The 25,831-nt window shown below is 34.3% G+C and overlaps 1 protein-coding gene across 5 annotated transcripts; it reads right to left on the bottom strand.

Moving 5' to 3' along the window:
* Positions 1-684: 684 nt before the first annotated feature.
* On the bottom strand, positions 685-24,904 carry eps8l1a (EPS8 signaling adaptor L1a). Of its 5 annotated transcripts, none has more exons than XM_087242643.1 (16): positions 24,485-24,545; positions 23,038-23,267; positions 19,540-19,603; positions 16,460-16,518; positions 14,898-15,048; positions 14,720-14,808; positions 13,896-13,970; positions 11,235-11,383; positions 9,894-10,038; positions 9,771-9,814; positions 8,047-8,152; positions 6,091-6,228; positions 4,573-4,696; positions 3,401-3,566; positions 2,281-2,413; positions 685-996 (listed from the first exon to the last, which is right to left on the bottom strand). In XM_087242643.1, exons 2-16 carry the CDS (start codon positions 23,221-23,223, stop codon positions 910-912), a joined length of 1,716 nt encoding a protein of 571 aa, XP_087098769.1. In that variant the 5' UTR covers positions 23,224-23,267; positions 24,485-24,545; the 3' UTR covers positions 685-909.
* Between the last annotated feature and the right edge of the window lie 927 nt (positions 24,905-25,831).

The following is a 25,831-nucleotide window of genomic DNA, read 5'->3' on the forward strand; positions in this document are numbered from 1 at the left end:
TCCGGAGGAAGAAGAAACTGGTCCATATGAACTGCAACAGTTACTGACAGTCTTACAAAGTTCCATGCATAATAGTCTCTGCTGCTCCTTCCTTTAATAGCAAACGTCCGATGAATACGGCATTGCAGTGTAGGTTATTGTATCAAAAATCTGAAAAATGACAGGAATAAACACAGCACATGGTTGGCTATACTGTGGTGTTGTTGTGAAAATTAACTTTAACCCTTTATTCCCCGCTGCTGAATCTCCACCTGTCAGTGATCGTCATTTTCGTGTCATGATCAGTCCCGTGGTCCCCCACGCTCTGCTAGTGTCTGAAGGGAAAGGTGCGTTTACGTTTTACCAGAACCGGCACTTCATAGTTGGTGATGTACTGTATCGACGTCAATGTGTTCAAGCAAAAGATCCAAACCCAACACGATTCATTTATTAGACTCTGAGTCGACTATTTCATTAAAGCATCAATCATTTTAAACACTGTGCACTTTCAGATTTAACCCACAGATGGAGGTTTTCATTCACTTAGAGCTGTGTTACACACTGCATGGGTCAAAAGCCCATAATAGGGGCTCATTAAATGTTCAAATGACTTTTTGTTCATCAAACCAGCAGTTGCAAGGTCGAATTAAAAACAGATTGTACACTATACAGCACATTTCACAAAAATGACAAGCATTCATAAAATATGAACACCATCAATGTTTATTTATTTTATTTATACAATACATCGAGGAATACACAGGATTTGATTTTTATATGTTAAGGCGGTAAGGATGAGATATCTATATATAACCAATGACGTAAAAACAGCAGAGATCATTGTAGTGTAGTTAGAGAACACTTGATTCATGCCACACCTGTCTGTTCAGGCGTCAACATAAATGCTTGTTAGATTGTGGGAGTGAGAAATTAAAATTCTCCACCCTCTGTTTTCAGATCAGCCTTCATCTTCTGTTTCTTCATTATGGCCTCTAGCTCAGTGGCTTTCCTCACATCCTGAAATACAGCAACGCATAATATGTAAACCTGGACTACAAAAACAGACATTAGTGTCAATTGTTGGACATTTGGATTGCAAGTTGGTTAAAAAAAGCTTTCTACTGATGATTAATTTGTTTGGATAAGACAATATTTGGCTGAAATATTACAATTTGAATATCTGGATTCCAAGGATGTAGAATAGGCATGGAGGGAGGGGATGTGTACCCACCAATATCCACCAATTACTGAAATGTCCCTACCAATAATTGAATCGACTTCAAAATAAAATAATGCTCCGTCAACACTTAGTAACCTACATGTGCACAAAGTCAAGTTTGCTACGAGTTGACCGTGATACTATTAACCAATTAATCGAAATTCAGTTTCAGCCTACATGATTATAAGAAACAATAATCGAGATAAAACAGTTAAATTGTGTCTCACACCTCTCTAAATTACTCTACATTCATACCTCCTCAAAGCCTGACTGCAGTAAAGTCATGTAAATTGACTAATGTAAATTTGCAACATGGGAAGCGATGTTATTTGTATTATTAAGTGTTTATTTTATATGATTAAGTACTTTATTTGTGTTTTTTAAATGCGCGAAACAGAATTCGTGCTGTTCAATGCAGCTCTAGGGATGTATATCCCCATTAAGGTCAAGAGCAAATCTACTCCCTGGCTGCAATCAATGTGTAAATCCAGTTAAAAGCTATTCAAATTAAGCTTTAAGCAAGGCATATTACTATTAAGAGTTTTGATCTATTTATGGTTGGAAATTTGCAAAAAATCTTCATGGAATATGATCTTTACTTAATACTCTTACGATGTTTAGCATAAAAATACAATTCTGATAAAATTCACCATTGCAATATAAGGTTTTTGTTGTTTAGGGTCATAAATGAAGACAATCATTATTCATTTCTGCGAATTTCCCTCTCTTTTTTTTAAATCTTATTTTTTGGGGTTTATTTTCATTAACCCTAAACTTTCACTAAGATTAATATGTTATGGGAAATTACAAAATATTAGTAACTATTAAACTGTAGTACTTTTACTATATTACCGTGGCCGCCAGAGCTCAAATGCTAAAAGATAATAAATGCAATTGTGCTCCACAGAAATTTAGAACTAATTTAGAACAATTTACTGTGAGTAAATAGTAAGAAAACTTTCATTTTGTGGTGAATTTTTTGTTGGATTTGCATGGTTTTAACCAGCAGGTGTCGCCAGCCTGCTGTGTTTTGAATATTTGACAAAAGCAATTTGTTCAACTGATTTTTCTCCCATCTCTACCTCCAGCAGTGATTTCTGCACAGTAATCTGGCTGTAGACTCTGGCTCCCTCTTCTGGACAAACAGCCCGCAACTCCTCCTTGTTCAGAGAGAAGAGCTGAGCCCCGTTCAGGACCCCCAGACTCTGCACAGTACTGACACACACACAGATAGAGGTATATCATCAAGTTTATCCGCTTCACACTGAATGTCTAAGTGTAAATGTTTGCATGTAGGTACTGGTCGCAAGGGTTTACAAGGACAGAAATTTGTACAATGTACGATGGCCGAGAGAGCTTAATGTGCTGAAATGTAAGAAAACATGTACAATTACAGCACCAGCAAGTTGACAAAAGATCTTCATCCGTTTGACAGCACGCATGCTGCAAATCCTCACAACGCAAACACATAAAAAAACGCTCTGCATTTTCACACAAAACAAACAATTTAATAAAACGAACTGGATTTTTACACAACACTTGCAAAAACAAATTAACAGAAGGGAAATGTTTTAAGGGGACACATGAACGTGACCTTCACTGAGCAATAGTCAGCAGCGTCATTGTTGGTGAATTTTGAAAGGTTTGTTTTTTTGTTTGTTTATTTTAACATCCAGATTCTCTTGTATATATTCATATTCTTTTATTTTATTAGTCTAAATAACCATGACCTGAATTGCCGGGTCCGTCATGTTTTAGGGTCTTAAAACATTTCTGTTGTGTTTCGAGCTATTTGCACATGTTGTGAGAAAGTGCAGCGTGTTTCATTGAATGTGTTTGCGTTGTGAGAATTTGCAGCATGTGTGCTGTCAAACAGATGAAGATCTTTTCTCATCTTGCTGGGATTTTTTGCAATTGCATGCGTTTTCTTAAATTGTAGCATGTTAAGATTTCTCGGCCACCGTAATAATGACATGAGTATGTACTCCATTACAGTACATGTTTATGAGAACATGCCTTGTGTCCTCATAATTCAAAACACATACTAGTCATACTTAACAAGGTCTTTTCACATTACATTTTGCCACAGATTTCTTGGGTTAGTAGGGTAAGGTAATATAATAAGAGGTTTTTGTAGTGTATACAATGTCTCTGGAGAGTGTTCTTAAACTACCAATATCAACTTGTGTGTGTGTCACTCACATATTATTAAAGCCTTTGGCTTTGAGCCACTCCTGCACCTCAGCTTGAGGAGAGTGATAATCCAGCGGCACCGTTGTCTCATTGGCTTTATTGATCACCATTGGCCGTACTGATGCTGCCCTCCCATTGGCCAATCGCTGTATGAGCTCATCATTCATCAACACAACTGTTAACACACAACAATATTTCAGTAAGAACTTAGATAAATGACACGTTTGTTATATTTGGACATTCATGATATTTACTGTTTATATATATTAGTTAAATTTTAATCTTTTTATTTTTCCCCCAATTTCTGTTTAACAGAGAGAAGAGTACTAATCATAATAGTTTTAATAACTAATTTCTAATTACTGATTTCTTTTAAGGGGCAGTGGGTAGCACAATCGCCTCACAGCAAGAAGGTTGCTGGTTCGAGCCCTGTCTGGGTCAGTTGGCATTTCTTTGTGGTGTTTGCATGTTTTCCGCAGTTTGGTGTGGGTTTCCTCCGGGTGCTCCGGTTTCCCCCACAGTCCAAAAATATGTGGTACAGGTGAATTGGGTAAGCTAAACTGTCTGTAGTGTATGTTTGTGAAAGAGTGTGTATGGATGTTTCCCAGGGATGGGTTGCAGCTAAAAGGGCATCCGCTGTGTAAAACGTATCCTAGATAAGCTGGCGGTTCATTCTGCTGTGGCAACCCCAGATTAATAAAGGGACTAAGCCGAAAAGAAAATGAATGAATGAATGAATGAATGATTTCTTTTATTTTTGTCATGATGACAGTACATAATGTTTTATTTTCAAGACACTAGCATTCAGCTTAAAGTGACATTTAAAGGCTTAACATTGTATAAGTCATGATTAAGTCATTGTCGTTTGTCCTGTAGCAAAAAATAAATAAATAAATAAATTAAAAAAAAAATATATATATATATATTTATATATATATATATATATATATATATATATATATATATATATATATATATATATATGTATTGCTTAAGGGGGGTAATTCCTAACTCTGTTAAACATCGTTTGGAAAATATTTGAAAAAGAAAAAATTACAGAAGGGCTCATCATTTTGACTTCAACTGTATATTACATAAACACAAATTCAGATTTTGGATGTATTTGATTGTGATTAATAGTTTGACAGCACTAAAACAAACCAAACTATTTAAAAAAGTACCTTTTTCTCCATCATCTGCAAATGATGGCATGCTGAGTGGCCGTGGATCAGGGTGGACTGCACTTTCAGATTTGGGTGCAGCGTACGACATTCTGCCTCCTCTCAGCGGAGAGATGGGAGCTTTCTGCACAAATATAATAGAAATGTGTTTGTGATTAAAGGTTCAAGACACCCTGGAGTACTTTTTAAAAGATTTTATCAGATTTGTGTGCGTTGAGCATCAATTAAGACAAAGTTAACAAATGTCAGCTTTAATTATGGGGAAAACTGGATAATTTTAAGCTTTTGTCAGCTAATTTCATCTTCTGGGATTAAAATCATTATTGGGGTAGGATCAAAATCAGTGTATCTGCTAGTGGAGTGATGACATGTAGGTTTCTTATTATTATTCATAGTTGAGTTTTCTTATCCCTTTCTAGACCCTGCTTCCTAATTATTCATGACAGCAAGTGATTTCCGATGACAGACCTGCCAAGTCGTTCATGAAGGTTTGTATGTGTTTGTTTCCATGATCCACAGAGTTTGTTGTATGGCTTTCCCCGCGATGCAGTCTGGGCTACCGATACAGCCAAGCTGTCTTTGCATCAAGCATTTTTGTCAGACTTTGGCTTTTATCAGTTGAGTTTGTTACCATTCAGACACATTGGGTTCTATTTTAACAATCTAGGCGCAAAGAATAAAGTGCAGGGTGCAAAACAATTAAATGCATGTCAGAGATTATCCACTTTTGCTATTATACGGACGAACAAAATCTGCTCTGCGCCGTGGCGCATTGTCTAACAAGGTTGAGTATATTCTCTTAATGAGTTAGGGGTGTGTTTTGAGAATACACCAATCAGAGTCTCATCTCCCATTCCCTTTAAGAGTCAGTTGTGTCGTGCCATGGAGCATTTGTTATTTACATGGCTGACATTGTACGTGGAAAAACTGAGCGCTTCTCAGCGCTGTTAAACTGTTAAACAGAGCATCTACAGCACGAGGATGAGAGATGAGCCTCCTCATTCTTTACTTTCACGGCAGGGATAATGGCTGGAATAGACATGACAGACCTGCTGTACTCTTATCCACTGTGTCTGCATTCAGACCTGGGGATTCAGGTAGAGAGAAGTCCTCCTCAATTAGTGTTTATACAGTATAAACATGATTATCTTCATAATGATAAAACAAATTGCGGTTATGTGTAGCCTATATGTCATTTGAAATTAAAAATAAGCTAACGTATGTTTAGTAGGGCATTTCATTACTTACTGTTTGTTTCTTTGCATTTTAACTTTGTAAACTATAAAATTTTGTGTCTCCTTACATTTTTCCCCATGTTCTGCTAGCCACGCCCACTCCTCCCTCTGCTTGCAGTGCTCCACGCCCATCTTGGAGCATTTTTTCGAAAATAAATCTGAGGTAGACTTGAACTGAAAGAGTAGGGTTTCATGACCCTTTAAGCATGCGAGCATGTTATCGATTGCAGATTGTGTGTGAGTATGTGTGTGTGTGTGTTTGTGTGTATGTGTGTGATATTACCGTGGACTGGTTGCGCATTACAACATTAGTAGAGTCAACTTCAGCGTGATTGATGGGCTCGAGGATATTGTGTGGAACAAAGCCAGTTTGGCCATAACTATTCTTACACTTCCACCATCGCTTTGAAGACTCCAACACCTGAGACAGAGAGGAGAAAAGAGTTAATGAAATGAACTGGGAGCGTGTGTGTGTGTGTCTGGTGTCTTTTAAAAGCAGGGAAAGTCAGATCATTATTATTTTCTATAAGTACTATAAGGCAAGTAAGGACACATATTCAGTTTAATTCTTTTTCAAATATTTCCCAAGTGCTGATTAACATAGTTCTTCTTCTAAAGAAAGTCTGATTTCCTTTTGTTTGGCTGGAATTAAGAAAAAATGCAAAATGTAAAAAATCTTAGGTCAATATACAGTACAGCCCACTTAAGAAAGTTTTTTTTCCAATTGGCTACAGAACAAACCCTTGTTGTCTATTGACTTGCCTAATTAACCTACTTACTTTTTACTCTTGCAAAATAACTAGTAACTTATTATGAAATTCATTAATTTGCTCCCACTTCATATTAAGTGCCCTTAACTAATATGTACTTTCACTGAAACTAATAATTTGTTACAATGTACATACTGTGTAAATACTTGTTTATACAGTGACTTATGCTTGATTAAATACCTGCATGTAATTACATCTGTAATTAATTTCTGTACTTACATTTTAATTGCACTACTGATCATCACTTACACCGGAACCCAACTCTTAAACCTACCCATATCAAACTAACCCTACCCCAAATAGCACCAAGGGTTCTGCAATCCATAATGAACACATTAGTACACTGTTTATATTTTGATATAGTTACAGAGTAGTTTAGGCCACTTAATATAAAGTGGGACCATACATTTTCCATCAGCTTATTTATTTATTGCCACAGTGGAATGAACCACCAACTACAAAAGCGATTGGTGATCATAAATTAGTTACTAATATAACTGTTTAAAAAAATGGTGGAAAAATTTTCCACCATTAAAATGCCCTTGGGAAATATATATTTATACATAAAGAAAAAAATCACAGTTTCATAATTTTGTTTTGTTTAAAAGAAACTTTAAGTGAGCTGCATTTATTTGAAATAAAAACTACTTTTGTAAAAAGATTTGTCACATTTCATAAATTAAACACCTTTGCTGAATTCAAATAGTTTTTTCTTTAATCAACATTTTGGATGAAGGCATACAGTTGAAGTCAGAATTATTGAACCGCTTAACTATTAGCCCCCTGTTTACCCCCCCCCCCCCCCCCCAAATATCTGTTTAACGTAGAGAAGATTTTATCCAACACAATTCTAAACATAATAGTTTATTAACCCATTTCTTATTACTGATTTATTTAATCTTTGCTATGTTGACAGTAAATAATATTTGACTAGATGTTTTTCCAGACACTTTTATACAGCTTAAAGTGACATTTAAAGGCTTAACTAGGTTAATTAGGTTAACTAGGTAGGTTAGGGTAATTAGGCAAGTTATTGTATAACAATGGTTTGCTCTGTAGACTATCGAAACAAAATATAGCTTTAAGGGGCTAATAATTTTGACCTTAAAATGGTTTTTAAAAATTAAAAACTGCTTTTGTCTAGCTGAAATAAAACTAATATGAGACTTTATCCTGAAGAAAAAATATTATCAGACATACTGTGAAAATGTCCTTGCTCTGTTAAACATAATTTGGAAATATTTTAAAAAGAAAAATTTCAAAGGGGGGTTAATAATTCTGATTTCTGAATAAAAACAACAGTATTAACATTTGAAGTGGATCTTGCACCAAAGTTGTCCTAAAACTATTAAACAACACCTATTGTTGTCATAGGACTATTTTGAAAAACTTTTTGATCCACTTCAAATGCTGATTATGATACTATTAAAACGCATCAGGTCCTAGTGTTTTATATCTGTGCAAATTACCTCCAGACTTTCACCGTGTAGAACTGAGAGTTCACTGCTGTTTCGTGCCACAAAGTCATAACTGCAGCGATACATCCTTTCTTCATTAGGAGGAAGAGGCTCCATCCTAAAACACAATCCCATACACAATGAGACAAGAAAACCATCAGAAACACACACAAAAATCTGATCTATGGCCATATATGCAAATTACATACAGTGCTCAGCATAACTGAGTACAGCTCATTTTAAAAAATGAATATGTTTATCTATATCTCATTGAATATAGGTCATATATTTTAGTGCATCTATAAATTCGTAAACGGACATATTTATTAAAATAATATTTTAGTCACTGAACATATTTAGATATAAAAATAATAGTACATTTAAATTAAAGTGAAATATTGCATAAAATGACAAACAAAACTTCAATTTAATATTTTTTAAGTTTCTCTTGATTTTTCCATATATAAAATGTCATATAAGTTATTTGCATATATTGCCATATATCCGATTTATACACTCACCGGCCACTTTATTGGGTACACCATACTAGTACTGGGTTGGACCCAATTTTTGCCTTCAGAACTGCTTTAATCCTTTGTGGCATAGATTCAACAAGGTACTGGTTATATTCCTCAGAGATTTTGGTCCATATTGACATGATAACATCAAGCAGTTGCTGCAGATCTGTTGGCTGCACATCCATGTGCAACAATACTCAGGTAGGCTGTGGCATTGCCCCGCTGCTCAAATGGTACTTATGGGCCCAAAGTGTGCCAAGGAAATATCCCCCACACCATTAAACCACCAGCAGCCTGAATCAAGATTGGTCCATGCTTTCATTTTGTTGATGCCAAATTCTGGCCCTACCATTCCAATGTCACAGCAGAAATCGAGACTCATCAGACTAGGCAAGGTTTTTCCAATCTTCTATTGTAAAATTATTGTGAGCCTGTGCAAATTGTAGCCTCAGTTTCCTGTTCTTAGCTGACAGGAGTGGCACCCAGTGTGATATTTAGCTGCTGTAGCCCATCCGCCTCAAGGTTGGACATGCTGTGCATTTAGAGATACTCTTCTGCATACCTCGATTGTAACTAGTGGTTATTTGAGTTACTGTTGTCTTTCTATCAGCTGAAACCAGTCTGGCCATTGTCCTCTGACCTCTGGCATCAACAAAGAATTTGCACCCACAGAACTGCCGCTCACGGGATATTTTCTCTTTTTCAGACCATTCTCTATGAACTATAGGAATGGTTGTGCGTGAAAATCCCAGTAGAACAGCAGTTTCTAAAAGTTTCTGCACCAACAACCATGGCAAGTTTAAAGTCACTTAAATCACCTTTTTCTCCCATTCTGACGCTCGGTTTGAACTGCAGCAGATTGTCTTGACCATGTCTACATGCCTAAATGCATTAGGTTTCTTCCATGTGATTGGCTGATTAGAAATTTGCGTTAATGAGCAGTTAGAAAGGTGTACCTAATAAAGTGGCCAGTGAGTGTATATTACATATATAAATGTAAATATTTTACAAATATTTCAAAACATGTACATGTACACAAATATAGAAGATATAAATTCATATACTGTTTATGTTCATATGTGCCCATATATTAGATTTCCGTATGGAACACACAATTCAATTTATCTCTATTTCTATAGTGCTTTTACAATGTAGATTGGGGCAAATCAGCTTAACATAGACACACATACACACACACACACAGCTGTCCATACTAACCCGTCATTCTCCTGGTGTACAGTCAGACGTGCCTGATCAATTACCTGTGGAAAAAGAAATGAAAGCAGATGAAGATGTTTGTTACATTGTGGTTGTTTATACAGCAAGTGTGTCTCCTCATACCTGCTGAGTCTGTATAAGGGCTTCATGTTTGTGCTGGACCTCTATGGGGTCCTCAATTGGTTGTCCATTGGCGTCTACAGCTATCGGCTGCCAACCATCCAAAAAGACAGGTGTGTACTGAGGCACAGTCTCGCTGAGCTGAGAGCTAACAAACACACAGCGCGGTTAAATAACCGGGTATAATGTAAAAAAATCCTTTTTAGTTAGATGAAATGAACTTTTCCAGTCATCTCAACTTACATCAATCAAGCTGACTAAGAATACTAGGTTAAACTTTGTACAACTTAAACAATTTAATTGAATCATGATTAACTTCTTTAAATGAGTTAAAGTAACGTAAAAACAGTTGTTGTATTGACTTTCTGTCCTTACATTTTTTACAGTGTAGCCCTTAAAGGGATAGCACAGCCAAAAAATGTAAACTTCACCATAGGGCAATACAAGCAACAAAAACATCTGTTTTTATACAATTTTAATTCTTGTAATCATTTTATTTTCTTGTGTCTTTTATTCCTGTCTATGTAGAGCACTTTGAATTACCATTGTGTATGAAATGTGCTATATAAATAAGTTTGCCTTGCCTAGTATCATTAAGATTTTTCTATCACCCTGAGTTAATGTGCATTTTAAAGTGTCACCGGAAAAACATATAATAGAAATGCCAAATTTAAAAAAAAAAATTCCCTTCCATTCACATAAAATGTTTTTTTTAATGGTAGCATGAGGTAGTTTTGAACTTGAAATACGGTTAATGTAAATTTGCCCGTTTGCACATTTGCCATATAAATTCTGACGTAGCAAACATAAATACCCATATGACTCCATTACGCTTGCCTTGTTTACTGTTGGTTGCTAGGTTACCAATACTACAGCCAGCGGCTCTATAATAGCTTAGTGCACAGGTGTCAAACTCAGTTCCAAAAGGGCTGCAGCTCTGCACAGTTTAGTTCCAACCCTAATTAAACAAACCTGATTAAACTAATTGAGTCCTTCAGGCTTGTTTGAAACCTACAGGTAAGTGTGTTGGAGCAGGGTTGGAACTAAACTGTGCAGGGCTTCGGCCCTCCAGGAAATGAGTTTGACACCCCTGGCTTAGTGAGAAATGCACTTAATTCACATTCTTATTTGACATACTTTGAAAATATTCGTTAGGATGGAAACCCAATGATGGAAAAGTAACAACTTTTCCTTTTGTTTTTTTACAGAGATATTTGAAACAACATGATGGTGAGTACATGAATATGCATTTTTTAAGTGAACTATCCCTTTAACTGAGATTCAAACTTCATTTGGGCAAGTACATGATTCTAGTATTATTTGCATGTAAATTGTGCAACTGACTATGGCAGGGTCCAGTTTGGTCCGAGTGATGTCCACAGTGTTTTCTCTTGCTCATTGAGATTGTGCTGGAGTAGAGAGATCGCTCCACTGGTCAGAGCGGGACTGGAGATCGATGATGCCAACTTAGGACCACCCGTCGTCTTCACCATCTGGCCAACATACAGCAACATACCCTTTACAGACCAATTCCTTATTTTGCAGAAATTAAAAATGTTCTCTTTTAAATTAAGGGTAGAAGAGGAAATGTTACCACTCATGGAATCAGTGCAAAACAACAACAACAACGATTTTTAAAGAGCCCCTATTATGGGTTTTTGAAAATGCCCTTCTATGCAGTGTATAACACAGCACTAAGTGAATGAAAACATTTATATTTGTATTCATATAAATGTTTTAAGTCTGAAAGTGCACTGTATTTAAAACTATTGATTCTTTAATGAAATATTCGACTCAGAGTCTAATGAATGAATCGGAATGAACGTGTCGACGTCGATACAGAACACCATCAAATATGATCTGGTAAAACGTGAACGCGCTTTTCCTTTCAGACATTAGCGGAGCATGAGAGATCGCAGGACTGATCATGACTTGAAGATGCCGATCCCTGACAGATGGAGATTGAGCTGCGGGTTAATTTTCACAACAATACCACAGTAAAGCCAACCTAGTGCTGTGTTTGTTCCTGTCATTTTTCTGATTTTTGATACAATAACCTACGTTGCAATGCGAGATTTAAGAGACTAATACGTATGAGACTTTGTCAGACTTTGACAGGGACTTTGTCAGTAACTGTTGCAGTTCACATGGACCAGTTTCTTCTTCCTCTGCATCCTAACATGTAAGTGTCATTAAAATTGTTGCCTCGCTTTGTGTAATTTGCAAAATATGTAACATTATTAAATACGAGTCTTCGCTGAGGCCAGCTTCCAGCCTCCACCGCTGAGACTGCAGCTCTACACAAGACTTTTGGCCAGCGGAAAAATTAAAATGGTCGTGCCGAACTGAGTCTGGTTTCTCTCAATGTTTTTTTTTCTTCACTCTCCTATTGGTGAAGTTTTTTTCCCCTCTCCGCTGTCGCCACTAGCTTGGATGGTTCAGGATCTGTAGAGCTACACATTGATGAATTTGCACTTCAGTGCTTGGACTCATTGGAGTAATGACTTTAAACACACTGAACTGAGCTAAACTAAACTGAACTTATACACTAAAATTTTAACTACCCTGATCCAGTTACTATGACCATTTATGTGAAGCTGATTTGACACAATATATATTGTAAAAGCGCTATACAAATAAAGCTGAATTGAATTGAATTTAATTGAATTTAATTTAGTAGTGTGCTGTAACTTGTAATCGCTCCATATGGCTTGCAATCACTTGTCTATTATAGATCAGTGCTTGTACTGTATCTCTCAGGTTAAATCTGTATGGGGCTATTCACATATTGTAAACCACGTTAAAAATGTGACGTGTGCTTCTTCCTTTATTGATTTCAACATTTCTGAAATCACAATCCTTTGTCGTTCGCCTTAGCTATCACCATCAGCCGTTTCCCACATGCTGCACGGTCAATTGTCAAAATAGTTCAACTTTTGCCACTGTGTGGATTAATACTGAATGTGTGTCGTTGTTATTACTTGGAGTTAGAGTAATACGTGGTGTTTAACTGCATTGCTTTATTGTATTCCTGCATTGGGCTTTCACATAGTCATAGCCATGTTGGACGTTTCTCTCTGTCTTGCACCGAACCTAGTCAACTAATCAGCGCAGACTAGCATCACGCAAAGGAGTGGTTTGGAAACAAATGAATCACTGAACAAATCATATAGGAGTCGTTGTGATAATTAGGTAAAAAAAAACGCATATTATAAGACATTGAAAGTGTATTTTGACCTCGAAAGCATATCAGCCTGTTGTTGGAGACCCCCAAACCAAAATATGACCCTTTTATAATGCAAAACAGGGATTTCTTAATTGTGCATAAGAATTTTAAAGGCTAAATATGATTCTGGACCAAAACCAGTCTTATGTCTCACAGGTATATTTTTGGCTTTAGCAGTGCACTATTTATAGTAAACCATTTTTTGTGAAGTCAACAGAACTAAACACTCATAATGTTTATACAAAGATTCATAATGTTAGTAAATGTTTGTTATATTAATACGCCTAATTGAATTTAACAATAATGAAATCATAAAATGTGACATCTCTGTTTTTATCTCTCTCAACAATGAGATAAAGCATTGAGTTTTAGCCAAAAATACATTCTATGGGTCAAAATGATTTTTTCTCATGTGCCAAAAATCATTAGGGTGTTAAAAATATCAATTTCCATTGATTTTTTACTGTTTCTACTGTTTTATAATGTAAAAAACCTAAATTGTCAATTAGTAATATGCAGTGCAAAGAATTTGTTCAACTTTACAGGCAAATTTCTCAGAATTTAGATTTTTTTTTGATCCCTCAGATTTTAAAACAGCTGTATCTCAGCCAAATATCTTTCTATCTCAACAAACTATACATCAATGGAAAGCATAATTATTTGAGTTTTAGAAGATGTATATCTTTCAAGTTCAAAGAAATAACCATTATGACTGGTGGTTTTGTGATCCGGCATCAAAACGTTTATCTGTAAGTTTGCTAAGTGTGTAATGCTCTTACCAGTTGCAAAGGGACAAAGACATGGTGCAAGAGTTCTTCTGAAGAGGGCTCTGAGATTTTCATCTTTAGGCGATCCTACAACACACAAAGGTAAAAATAAATGTTTTATTTAATCTATATATCACCTAATTTAAAATTAAACTCATATGTATTTTAGCTTTGTCATATGTATTTTTGGATATCTGCAGTCTATGAGCACAACAAATCTGAAGGTTACGTCTATAAAAAAAACTCACCCTTGAAAAATTCAGTTGTCTAAAATTTTAGACATTCAATATTCAAGTTATGAAGTTCAAATTCAAGTTAAGAAATTAAAATTAAGAAATTAAAATTTAAAACAATTTTAACGACATATATAAATTAAGATTTATTAAATTACAAATGTCAATAACTCAAATTAACACAATTCAATTTCAGATTGTTTTGGCATATTATTAGATTTTTCCAACATTCTTCAGAATATCTTATTTTGTGTTCAACAGAATAAAAAAAATGAATTTTTTTTGATTGAACTATTATCTCAAACGCACATTTCACACATGCTGCCAGTTTACTTTCTGTAAATTTTATTATGCCTGACATTTACAGTACAAAAATGTGTTCTGAACACTGATGAATATAAGATATTTCAGCGGAAGTCAGTAGAACTAAAATACATGCTCATAAGGTTTGTAAATATTTGTTTTGATAAAAATTCTAACTTAATTTTACATTAATTAAATCATAAAATATAACTCATTACATCTAGCTACGTTTCTTTTAATGAATATTTTTCAGAAAATACACTAAGTTCATTCAATGATGAGTCAAATTCACCATCTTACCAATAGACAGAAAGAATACTTGATCTTCTGAAAAATATCCACAAACTCTTGTTCTGATGGTGGGGTCACCTTTTGCGGGGTAGGCTCGTCTACAAAAATAAAAGTTTAATATTCATGATTCATGAAGGTTTTGAATGGGCTTGTGAAGTAGGCAGGTCATCGGAAGCATCTTTCTCACCGTCCTCCTTTTTATTCTTCTTGGTTTTGTTTTTTTTCCGACTCTTTTTTTTCGATCGCTTCAGCTGCTCCTGAATATTCTTAGCCTCTGCTGTCTGCTGCAGACGGGCCATGAAATGCTCCACATCTGCAAAACAGTGATTCACCAGCTCCTAACAGAGGGAGGTGTTCAAAAGGAGAAAACTATTAGATTTACATCCAAATACAGTCTCTTATTATGTTGCTTGCAATCACTAATATTATATTGATATTAATCATTATATTATTAATATATTATATTATTAGGGTTTCTTTAAGCATATTTTTTGGGTTGGAAGTCCTGGGACAACTTGTCATGGTTTTACAGAAAAAGCAATGTCACCACTACCTGGTCTCTGTAAAATATGTAATAACAAAAAGTCAAGACAACTATTTTTATGTTGCTATAACTTATTTTAATGATTTAATCAGGTTTCAACAAAATGTTTTAAGTTATACAAAGTTTAACTTAATATCTTTAGTCAGTTTGATTAATTTAAGTTGAGACGACTAGGAGTTAAGGCTGGTTTATACTTCTGGGTCAAGCGCACACATGTGGTCCGGTACTGCCTTCGCGTAGTCGCATAGCCCTCTTTGTAGCTGACGCCGATGCTGATGTGCACCTCTTATAAAAGCTACATGCTGCAACGATGCATAGAGCAAGCTCTGTGATTGGCTGGCTTGGTGTCGGCTTAGTGTTTACAAGAGTCGAGTCTCGTAAATAAGCTCCAGAAAGAAACTTCTGTTTTGTGTTTAGCTTATGATTAAAGTTGTTGCAAGTCCACCAGTTTCCACCTCTGAATGAGCAAGTTTAGCAACTTGTACATTAAGGTAGCGTTCAGAAAAAATAAGAAACCTGAAGAAACTTGACACAGAAGAACATACAGTAAACACCTACTGCCGACTAGCTCTTCGGAAGTGTCTCTGCAGAGCAACACAAACAGCAAGCAGAAGTATAAATGCAAATTTACGCGCAAGGCATGTGCCGTAGGTCCTGGCCATCACAAGATGCAGAAGTATAAACCAGTCTTTACATATAAAATTTGTGTATGTTTGTAAGGTGTGCCGACTTTCTATTTCTATTTTTGTTTTATTGGCTAGTGTAAGTTGGATAGGGTTTTACGCTTTGCAAACTCATACAGTCAATTAATTTAGTTTTAACCTTTTAATAATTTGATATGAATTGTTCAACAAATTGTTTTGCAATTTAAAGGGAGAGTTAACCCAAAAGGAAAAATTCTGTCATCATTTCCTCAACCTTTTCCTTTTTATAAACCTTTATGAGTTTTTTTCTTCTGTTGAACACAAAAGAAGACATTTTGAAGAAAGCTGGAAACTATTGACTTACATTGTGCTTGTTTTATCCTAATCTGAAAGTCAATGGTCACAGGTTTCTTCAAAATAACTTGTTTTGTGTTCAACAGATGAACAAAAAAAAAAAAAAAGAATCATAAAAACCACTTGAGGGTGAGTAAATACTGTGTAAATTTTCATTTTTAGGTGAACTATCCCTTTAAGACAATATCCCATAACAGTCATACTTACAACTTCTCTCTGTGCATAAATCAGATGTGTATTTGTTTTCACTCTGTCTCCTCCATTCACTAAAATAGGCAATAGAAAGTGATGAAATATAGAAGAGTAATATTGTAAGAAATATATATTTTCCCACATTCAAGCATAGCCTTTCTCAATCCCGGTCCTGGTAGCCCACAGCTCTGCACATTTCATATGTTTCTCTTCTCCCTTCAGACGTTTGCACTAATTCCACCGCTAGTGCCCTGCATGCTAGTTTATAGGATATTCAGCCACGATTTCAGTTTTAAGAGAGTATATAGGTTTCATTATGGTATTTTAGTGTATGAAATGTGAATTTTTATTTTATTTATTCATTAGTTACTTTAATATTTTAAAAAGTGAGTAAACCCACTGACTTAAAAGCAACAAGCTGACCTTACTTTAAAAAGTGAGTAAATCCATTTGAACTTGTAACAGTTAAGTTGACTTAATTGTTATAATTGTGCCCATAAGTTATTTACTTAAAAAGTTTATAGCAATGAACATTTACATTACATTTAGTGATTTAGCAGATGCTTTTGTCCAAAGCGATTTACAATTGAAGAGGCATTCATTGATTCAACAAGAAGGGGCAATACACACAAGAAGTGCTAATTATATAAAGGAACTCTAGTGATCAGAGAATTAAAGGGTCACAAAACACCAAAACACATTTTTTGAGCTGTTGACAATTATAAATGTGTCCCATGCTGCTAAAAACACTATTAGGACACATACATTTCACAAAAAAAAAAATAAATTAATTGGTTGTTTTTGTGTTATTTTGAGCAAATTCGTTCTTTCGAATTGTTTTTAATTTTGAAGCTGCGTCACGAATATAAGATCATTGTGTGAATTCCAGCGCGTAGATTGGATGTCCGTACCGGCGGTTACATTGTGACGTCTTTGAGCTTTCAGCATTAATTCATGAGAACAACTTCCAAGACTTTCCACATCATCTACTGTGTATGAGGTGCAACTTCATTAATATACATGATAGCTTCGAAGACCTGTTATAGTGTTCAGACGGCAAAGAGACGCCACATTTTGTTGCCACCGTAATTAAAACAAGTGGAAGAAAAAGAATTGTTCGGAGAAATGGGTCGTCAGTGTTGCATTTATAAATGTGCTGCAAAGTTTGGTTTTCCATTCCCTGCTATGAGAGCGCAGCTGGATTCATTTGCGGATTACAGTGGTCTGCTAACACGTGACAGAAATATGTTTGTAAGGAACATGTTTTACCAGAGAGCTTTTTGCATCTGGAAATGGTAAAATTCGGATTTGCCACTCGTCTTCTTTTAAAAAAGACGTGCCTCCACTTGGTGTTGATTGTCCTGTCTCTACAGATTTGGTATAAGTGTGTGATCAGTGTTTGTTGTTTATGTTTATTCAGATGGCAAAATTTGTTAGTATTGTCAGCAGTACTTTTTTAGTAGTTTTTTAAGTTTTTAAAGACATACCTTAGTCAAAATATTTAGTTCCAAAGTTTACAATACGTTATTATCACTACAATATTTTGGACTGATCTGCTATAATTGGTGCTCTCCGAATACACACACAGCTTTCTGACACTGCCTCCTGAGTGCATCTAAGTTACCGAGAAATGCGGAGGTTTTTTTCTTCCCTTTTCGCCATGCAGTATCAAACATTCCATAAAAACAAAACTCTTCCAGCAGTTCCTCGCATCCAATATCTCGTTTGTCATGGGGGCATGCATGAAATCTTCCTGAATCAAAGTGAAAGTGCCAAATTGCAGTTAAAGTCAACAAATTAATAATTTGGCGAATAATTCAGTTACTGATGTCCATGTAAACATATTTCTCTCGTTTGCCTCTGTGAAAATCAGAACGTGCTCGTACTGAAAGTCCCATTTTTATGCAAACCCTTCCCTCTCTCCTCCCCCTTGAATAAGAAAGAGAAAAGTGTCTCTACAGGTGGTTTGTCAAGCCCACTCACCTGTGTGAAGCACACTTCATAAATGCATAAGATTATTTTAAATAAAAAATTTTTTTGTAAAAATGTAATACAAGTAAAGTCAACTAATCACTTAGCAAATAATTTACTATATTTTTTAAGTAAAGCAAACTAATGGCTTTTTTTTGCGGTGTACATCATGTCATTCACGCTTCTCTAGTAAGAAGACACTGCTTGCAATGCCCTTGTATAAATCCACAACTAAACGTTTTGAAGTGAAATAAAGGTTTCTCATTCTCAGGTAGCGAGTAATGAAGAAGAAGGGAGTAGGGTGAAATAAATTCTGTTTAGGCAACATGTCAATAGCTGTTTCCATCCAATCACTTCTATTAAAATCGCATATACATGCTTAATGGAAGGGGCAAGATGTGCATAATTTTAGAAAACATGCATACATTTGTTTTTCAACAACTGAGTAGGATAATCTTTCATACGATAAGAAGAAATGTGCAAACGATGAAAACACATGTCAAATTTCCAGCTTGAGCATCAATAAAGTCATGTGACTTAGTTTTAACACATCATTTGATAACAATAATGTGCATGATATAATGGAAATAATGAATAAACTAGTGGACTAACTTTGTAAAACATCTGAAATGTAGTTTTGGTCATTCTAAAAGCACTCAGCCAAAGTCTGTCATCACAGTGGTTCAGTATTATTACCTCCAGAGCCGTCTTGAGCATCTGCACTTACGAAAAGGCACGTAGTGGCTTCTCTTTCCACAGGAAAATACCATTTTTCTTTTAGATATTTGAGACCAGTTAACCAGGAACTGTGACGATTTTGTTTTCTTTGGGTCATTACATAGAAACGGCGATTCTGTTGCAAATAAATGTTATACATAACAAATTATAAGTCTAATTTGCAACTTTGAATGAAAATATACCTTGGAATATGGTTTGTAAATGGAGTTTTCTAATAAGCTGAATATTTCAATCTAGTGTGCTAAATAAAAAGAGACATATGCAGAACATCGGCGCGTGAGGACCAGGTTTGAGAAACACTGTTCTTGTCTATGTGTTATGTACAATATGCATAAAAAGGTACACACTTGCGTGTACACCTATGGGACTGAGATCAGCGGCTGTACCATTTGTAGGCAATACTTTGATAGACTTCGGCCGACTCCTGGGTACAACTGCGGGAGCAGCCATCTTTAAATAAAGTGAAAAGAGAAGAAAAAACATCAGTGCCATATAATATTTAAAAATATATCTGACATTTAATGGACAGCTTTATTAGATCATCGACACTGGATAAAATCAGGATCAAACTGTAAAATTGCATCACTCACACATTAAAGCAGGGGTCACCAACATGGTGCCCGCAGGCTACCTGGAGGATCACATGAGTTGCCCGTGGACCTGTTCTAAAAATAGCTCACCATAGCACCACATACCAGTAAGCTGCATCCAATATTTCTGTAGCTATTCTTTTTAAAATCACACTTGCATTGATGTAAAATTGAAAATGACATTAAGTTATATATAAAAATAAACTTTAAAAACTATTTCAGATAAATAAAGTCTTGCATATTGATATTTATCTGTTTCCTACTTGATAAATCATTGTTGACAACTAATTAATTAAATTAATTAAACTTTTAATTAAAAGTTAATAAATTAATTAAAAGTTAATTGAGAAAATTTGTTATTTAAGAACTCTGTATTAAACTCCTAGCCCTTCACATTAATTGGTACCTAAAAAGTAGCTCTCAGTTTCAAAAAGGTTGGTGACCCCTGCATTAGAGAATACAGAGAACACACTCAAATAATGCCTTTGCTGCTTGTTCAAACTACCTATTCAAAATGAGTTAAAAGAACATAATTCTTAGGTTTTTTGAGACAACTTAATTCTTCTATGTTTAATCCACTTAAATTTGTAAAAAAAAAAAAAAAAAAAAAAAAGTTAATTGAATAGATTTGTGTTGATGTAGGAATTGTGTGGAAGCCAGCATTTTTATGGGAATATCTATTTATCACAAATAATTCAGGCAGGGAGGGGAACAAATAATTTTTTTTGTAGAACAAAATGTTGTAAATAAACTGATCAATGCTATATGAAGAAATCTATGGGATAAATCCTTCAGAATAAACACAGTTATTAATAAAACTGTAACTCTGATGAATAAGAGCTCCTGGAGTGGAGATTTATGGCTCAGTACAAAAGGAAAACATGAAAAAATATGGATTATATTTAAAATCTAGAGTCACAAATTGACTATATGAAACAACGTGCAACAGACAAAACCCTTAAAACTATATTTGGATGTTTTCTTTACATACAGTTGAAGTCAGAATTAATACCCTCCCGTTTATTTTTTACCCAATTTCTGTTTAACGGAGAGAAGATTTTCTTAACACATTTCTGAACATAATAGTTTTAATAACTCATTTCTAATAATTGATTTATTTTATCTTTGCCATGATGACAGTAAATAGTATTTTACTAGATGTTTTTTAGACTCTTCTATACAGCTTAAAGTGACATTTAAAGGCTTAACTAGGTTAATTTGGTTAACTCTGCAGGTTAGGGTAATTAGGCAAGTTATTGTATAATGAGGGTTTGTTCTGTAGACTATCGAAAAAATCTAGCTTAAAGGGGCTAATAATTTTGACCTTAAAATGGTTTTTAAAAAATTAAAAACTGCTTTTATTCTAGCTGAAATAAAACAAATACGACTTTCTCCAGAAGAAAAAATATTATCAGACATACTGTAAAAATGTCTTTGCTCTGTTAAACATAATATGGGAAATATTAAAAATATAAGAAAAAAAATCAAAGGGGGGCTAATAATTCTGACTACAACTGTATATCTGACATGCACCACACAAAAACAGAGAGATGCATGACGAAAATAGTTTTTGCTTGTAGTGTCACGTCTTTAATTATACAGTAAGTTCACCACTTTGTGGGTCTAAACATTCAATCTGTTCATTATAGAAAATGCATTATTCCACCACAAAGAGGATTAGGGGACTACTTGGAAGAAAAAAAAACATTAGACATTTTAAGCAGAATTCATTCAACAGAGTAGGACAAAACATCTTAAGAGAAACTTTATCTGGTTTAATAAAATATGCTTCAGGACTCAGTCATCCACAACTCCCTATAATTAAGACACGCCTGACTTTTTTTTTTTTTTTTTTTGCCAGACAAATGGAATGAATGGGTTTTTTGTAGATCTGCTCATGGCATGATTGCTTGCGAGTTTCACTTGTTCGTTGTTTAAGACTCTGGGATAAAGAAGGTTGACATTCCACACATAGCCAATACATTACTCCACATTTGTTTCTCATTCAGTCACATCTGCGGCCTCCAGCTGACACACATACAAATAAACACCAATTACATCTTTATGGCCAATGAGTTTCTTGGTCGTGGGGTTACACAAGGGCTATTGATTTTTTTTTTTTTTTTTCAGAATAAAATTAGATTTTTAGTTCTAAGTTGGGAAGTAAAATCATTTTATTTTTTTGGGCGAAATTTTAAATAAAGATATATAACAAATTAAATACAATACATTAAAAAGGTATTAAAATCTAAATATAATATAACATACACATAATATAATATAATATAATTATATAATATAATATAATATAATATAATATAATATAATATAATATAATATAATATAATATAATATAATATAATATAATATGCTTTTTGGTTGTGGAGTTACTCTAAAGCTATTATAGGGTCAATGTATTTTAATTTTTTGGGGGATAGAATTACACGTTAATTTTACATAGGGAAGAAAAACATTTCCTTTTACTGGGCAAATTACTGAATAAAACCATTAAAAAAATAAATATATAAAATTATATTATATTATTTTGTAATATATATATATATATATATATATATATATATATATATATATATATATATATATATATATATATAATATGTAATATTTTTCTCCTTTCTAGGGGTTCGGAGAAAAGGTAACACTCATTCCATTATATCATTCCAAGTATCAAACATCATTTGTACGAATGAATAATAATAAATCAATGTTTAAAAATGTGCGTGGAGAATCTCCTTTTTCTTTATCCCAGCATACTTTCACTTCAGATATGAGGAAAAAGAAAACTCTTTCAAAAAAACTTTTCAAAAAAAAATTTTTTTCTCTTTTAATCACTGTTTAACAGAGTCAATTTTACGTTTCCAGAAAGGGTAAATATTATATTATATTATATTATATTATATTATATTATATTATATTATATTATATTATATTACATTACATTACATTATATTATATTATATTATATTATATTATATTATATTATATTATATTATATTATATTATATTATATGATATTATATTATATTATATTATTATGCTCTGGTTTCCCCCACAAGTCCAAAGACATGCGGAACAGGTGAATTGGGTAAGCGAAAATTGTCCATAGTGTATGTGTGTGAATGAGAGTTTTGGGAGTTTCCCAGTGATGGGTTGCGGCTGGAAGGGCATCTGCTGCGTAAAACATATGCTGATTAAAGGGACTAAGCCGAAAAGAAAATGAATGAATAATACAAGGGCAGCACGGTGGCGCAGTGGGTAGCACAATTGCCTCACAGCAAGAAGGTTGCTGGTTCTAGCCTCGGCTGGGTCGGCTGGCATTTCTGTTCGGAGTTTGCATGTTCTCCCTGTGTTGGCGTGGGTTTCCTCCGGGTGCTCCAGTTTCCCCCACAAGTCCATAAAGTGAATTGGTATGAGTGTGTATGGATGTTTCCTAGTGATGGGTTGCTGCTGGAAGGGCATCTGCTGTGTAAAACATCTGCTGGATAAGTTGGTGGTTCATTCTCCTGTGGCGACCCCAGATTAATAAAGGGACGAAGCCGAAAATAAAATAAATGAATGAATAATATAATATAATATAATGTAATATAATATAATATAATATAATATAATATAATATAATATAATATAATATAATATAATATAATATACAACAATTGAATTAAATAAATAAATGATTACACAGAATCCTCAAGCCACACAGTTTTGGAAAATATATGGAGCATCCATTTGGAAATGGAGATTATAAAGCATCTTGAATCCCTACAAAATCTCTACAAAAACAATAAAAAATCATACCAGTATAAACAAAGTAACAAATCCATTTGTTTTATTTGTGACCTTCAAACAGCATAGAATGGAAAAGATTTGCTCTTAATTTTACGCTTTAATAATTCTCAATTTAAAACAAGTCAAACCTTTCTTTTCGTTTTCAAGGTTGACACTGGATTCTCAATCCATTATTTACGTCTCATATATTTGCAAGCAGAAACCTCACTGTTATAACCCCAAACCACTACATTTACTTAAAGAAATCAGTTTTTGTTGCTTGTTCAAACTACGTAGTTAATATGAGTTGAACCAACACAATTCTTAAGGTTTTATGGGGACAAATTAATTGCTTTATGTTTAATCCACCTAAATTTGTAAAAACTATTTAGTTAACTTAATCGAATTGTGTTGGGGTGACATGAAGGAATTTGTTTACAATGTTGACCACTAAACATTCTTCTGTTCTGCTGTTTAGGAGGAGTGGCTGAATCTATGCAATTATTAACCATGCTAGCGATTATACTTAACAAAGGTTTCTTTAATGATTTCCCCACATTCTGTATAGCCAAAGACACAAAAATATAGCTCTTGAGATTACAGCTGAACATTCCTATACACTGTAAAAAGTTATTAGCTACTTAAAGTGAGTAAGCCCATTGCCTTTAAAGCAAAAAGTTGACTTTACTTAAAAATAAAGTAAACCTATTGTAACTCGCAACTGTTAAGTTGACTTAACTTGAATGAATCTGCAAATTTAATCACTTTTTTCAAAATCAAAGTCAACTAATTGCTTTTTACAGCGTTGTGATTTAATTATTTACAATCATTCCTGTAAAAGCAGCATTATCAATGTGCATCACAATCATTATTCACCATTTTACAATCTGTTAGCGTTAAATTAAAGTGTTTTCTTTCTTCGATAGCACTGTAAAGCTTTAAAGCCTGGTCTTACCGTGTTAGATGTGTACACCTGCTTCTGTCACATCTTCTGTTTACACCTAATAGAGAAATGCAAGAACCAGAATAACAAGTTGTTCTGTTTAACTTCAAGAAATCTCTCTCTCTCTCTCTCTCTCTCATTCCAGAGTTTCAGGATACGAAGAGCAATGAAACCTGGGTGGAAGTGCGTATTAATCCACTACGACAACCGCATTCCTCTGACATACCATAAGAGAGAATAAACACAACAGGTCTTTGGTCAGATATGAGTTTTTAAAAGATTATTATACAGAGTAAACTTTTAAATCAATCCACTGTATAGATTATCTTACATAAAGATGAGTGAATAAAAATATGAATGTGCATTAATACTCACTGAGACACAGATTGTCTTTCCCGCGATGAACTGCGCAGGTTGCTGCGTTGCTACAGTGTGTTCAGGCTAGTCTTGTTATTCTAGATCTGTCATTCTTTCTTGCCCTCCCTTTCTCTCTCTTTATTTTTTTTCCTCAATCACTGTTCTTCTGTCACTCAGGTGTTTAACCCTCCTGTTGACTTATGGGTAAAAAATTACAATTTTAACAGCAGGAAATACCCCTAAAAATGTTTTTTAGTCTTGAAATTTGGTGACTTTTTTTAAAATGACCCAAACATTTACACTTAGATAAAAAAATAATTATTATTTTCTATTTTGATCATTTTGAGGAATGCTGTAAATATTTAGGCTACAACAGCTGTCCTTCGGGTCAATTTTTTAAACCCGCAAGCTATAAAACCATTGTTACCCCACAAAAGTTTATGGCACACACTAAACGCACACACCAAACACACACATAATAAAGTATCTGCTGCTTTAACTTTCATGAATAATGTCTCGCTAAAAACCTTTTACACTTATGCAGGTACTTTTAGCATTACAAAATATACCCTTTACCAGTACTCAAGTACCATTACTTGTTTAAAAATGTAGTGCAAGTAGAGTTAAAGTTTCTGTTGTAAATATTACTCAAAGTAGGAGTAAAAAGTAGCCCTTTTAACAGTACTCCGAAGTAGTGAGTATTACCACTTTAAAAATCTGATGCTATTACATGTAATTTGTGGATGTGTGTAAACGTGACATTCTGTAGTGCATTTAGTTATTGCCCAGCAGGCACACAGCATCATTAGATGTTAATATTAGGTTAGTTTTAGGTTGTGATGTCAGGTGACCAAATTTCAATGTGTATCTAGCGTCTAAAGACAGCGTTATTTTGACGTCCAATAATGACATCAAATGACGTTGATATTTGGTTGATTTAAGGTTTTCTTGGAAAGTGAACTAAATCCATTGACGACGAATACTGACATTTATTCGGCAGGT

The sequence above is a fragment of the Danio rerio genome, chromosome 3 (genome assembly GCF_052040795.2).
Source record: "Danio rerio strain M-AB ecotype USA chromosome 3, GRCz13ab, whole genome shotgun sequence".
NCBI lineage: Eukaryota > Metazoa > Chordata > Actinopteri > Cypriniformes > Danionidae > Danio > Danio rerio.

Coding starts and splice junctions, on each gene's coding strand:
- eps8l1a (XM_087242642.1), bottom strand. CDS start 23,223: ATGCCCTTCCAGCAGCAACCCATCACTAGGAAACATCCATACACACTC. Junction 16,519..19,500: donor TCCCATAGGTGTACACGCAA/GTGTGTACCTTT, acceptor TGCCTATTTTAG/TGAATGGAGGAGACAGAGTG. Junction 15,049..16,459: donor TTTATGCACAGAGAGAAGTT/GTAAGTATGACT, acceptor TCCCTCTGTTAG/GAGCTGGTGAATCACTGTTT.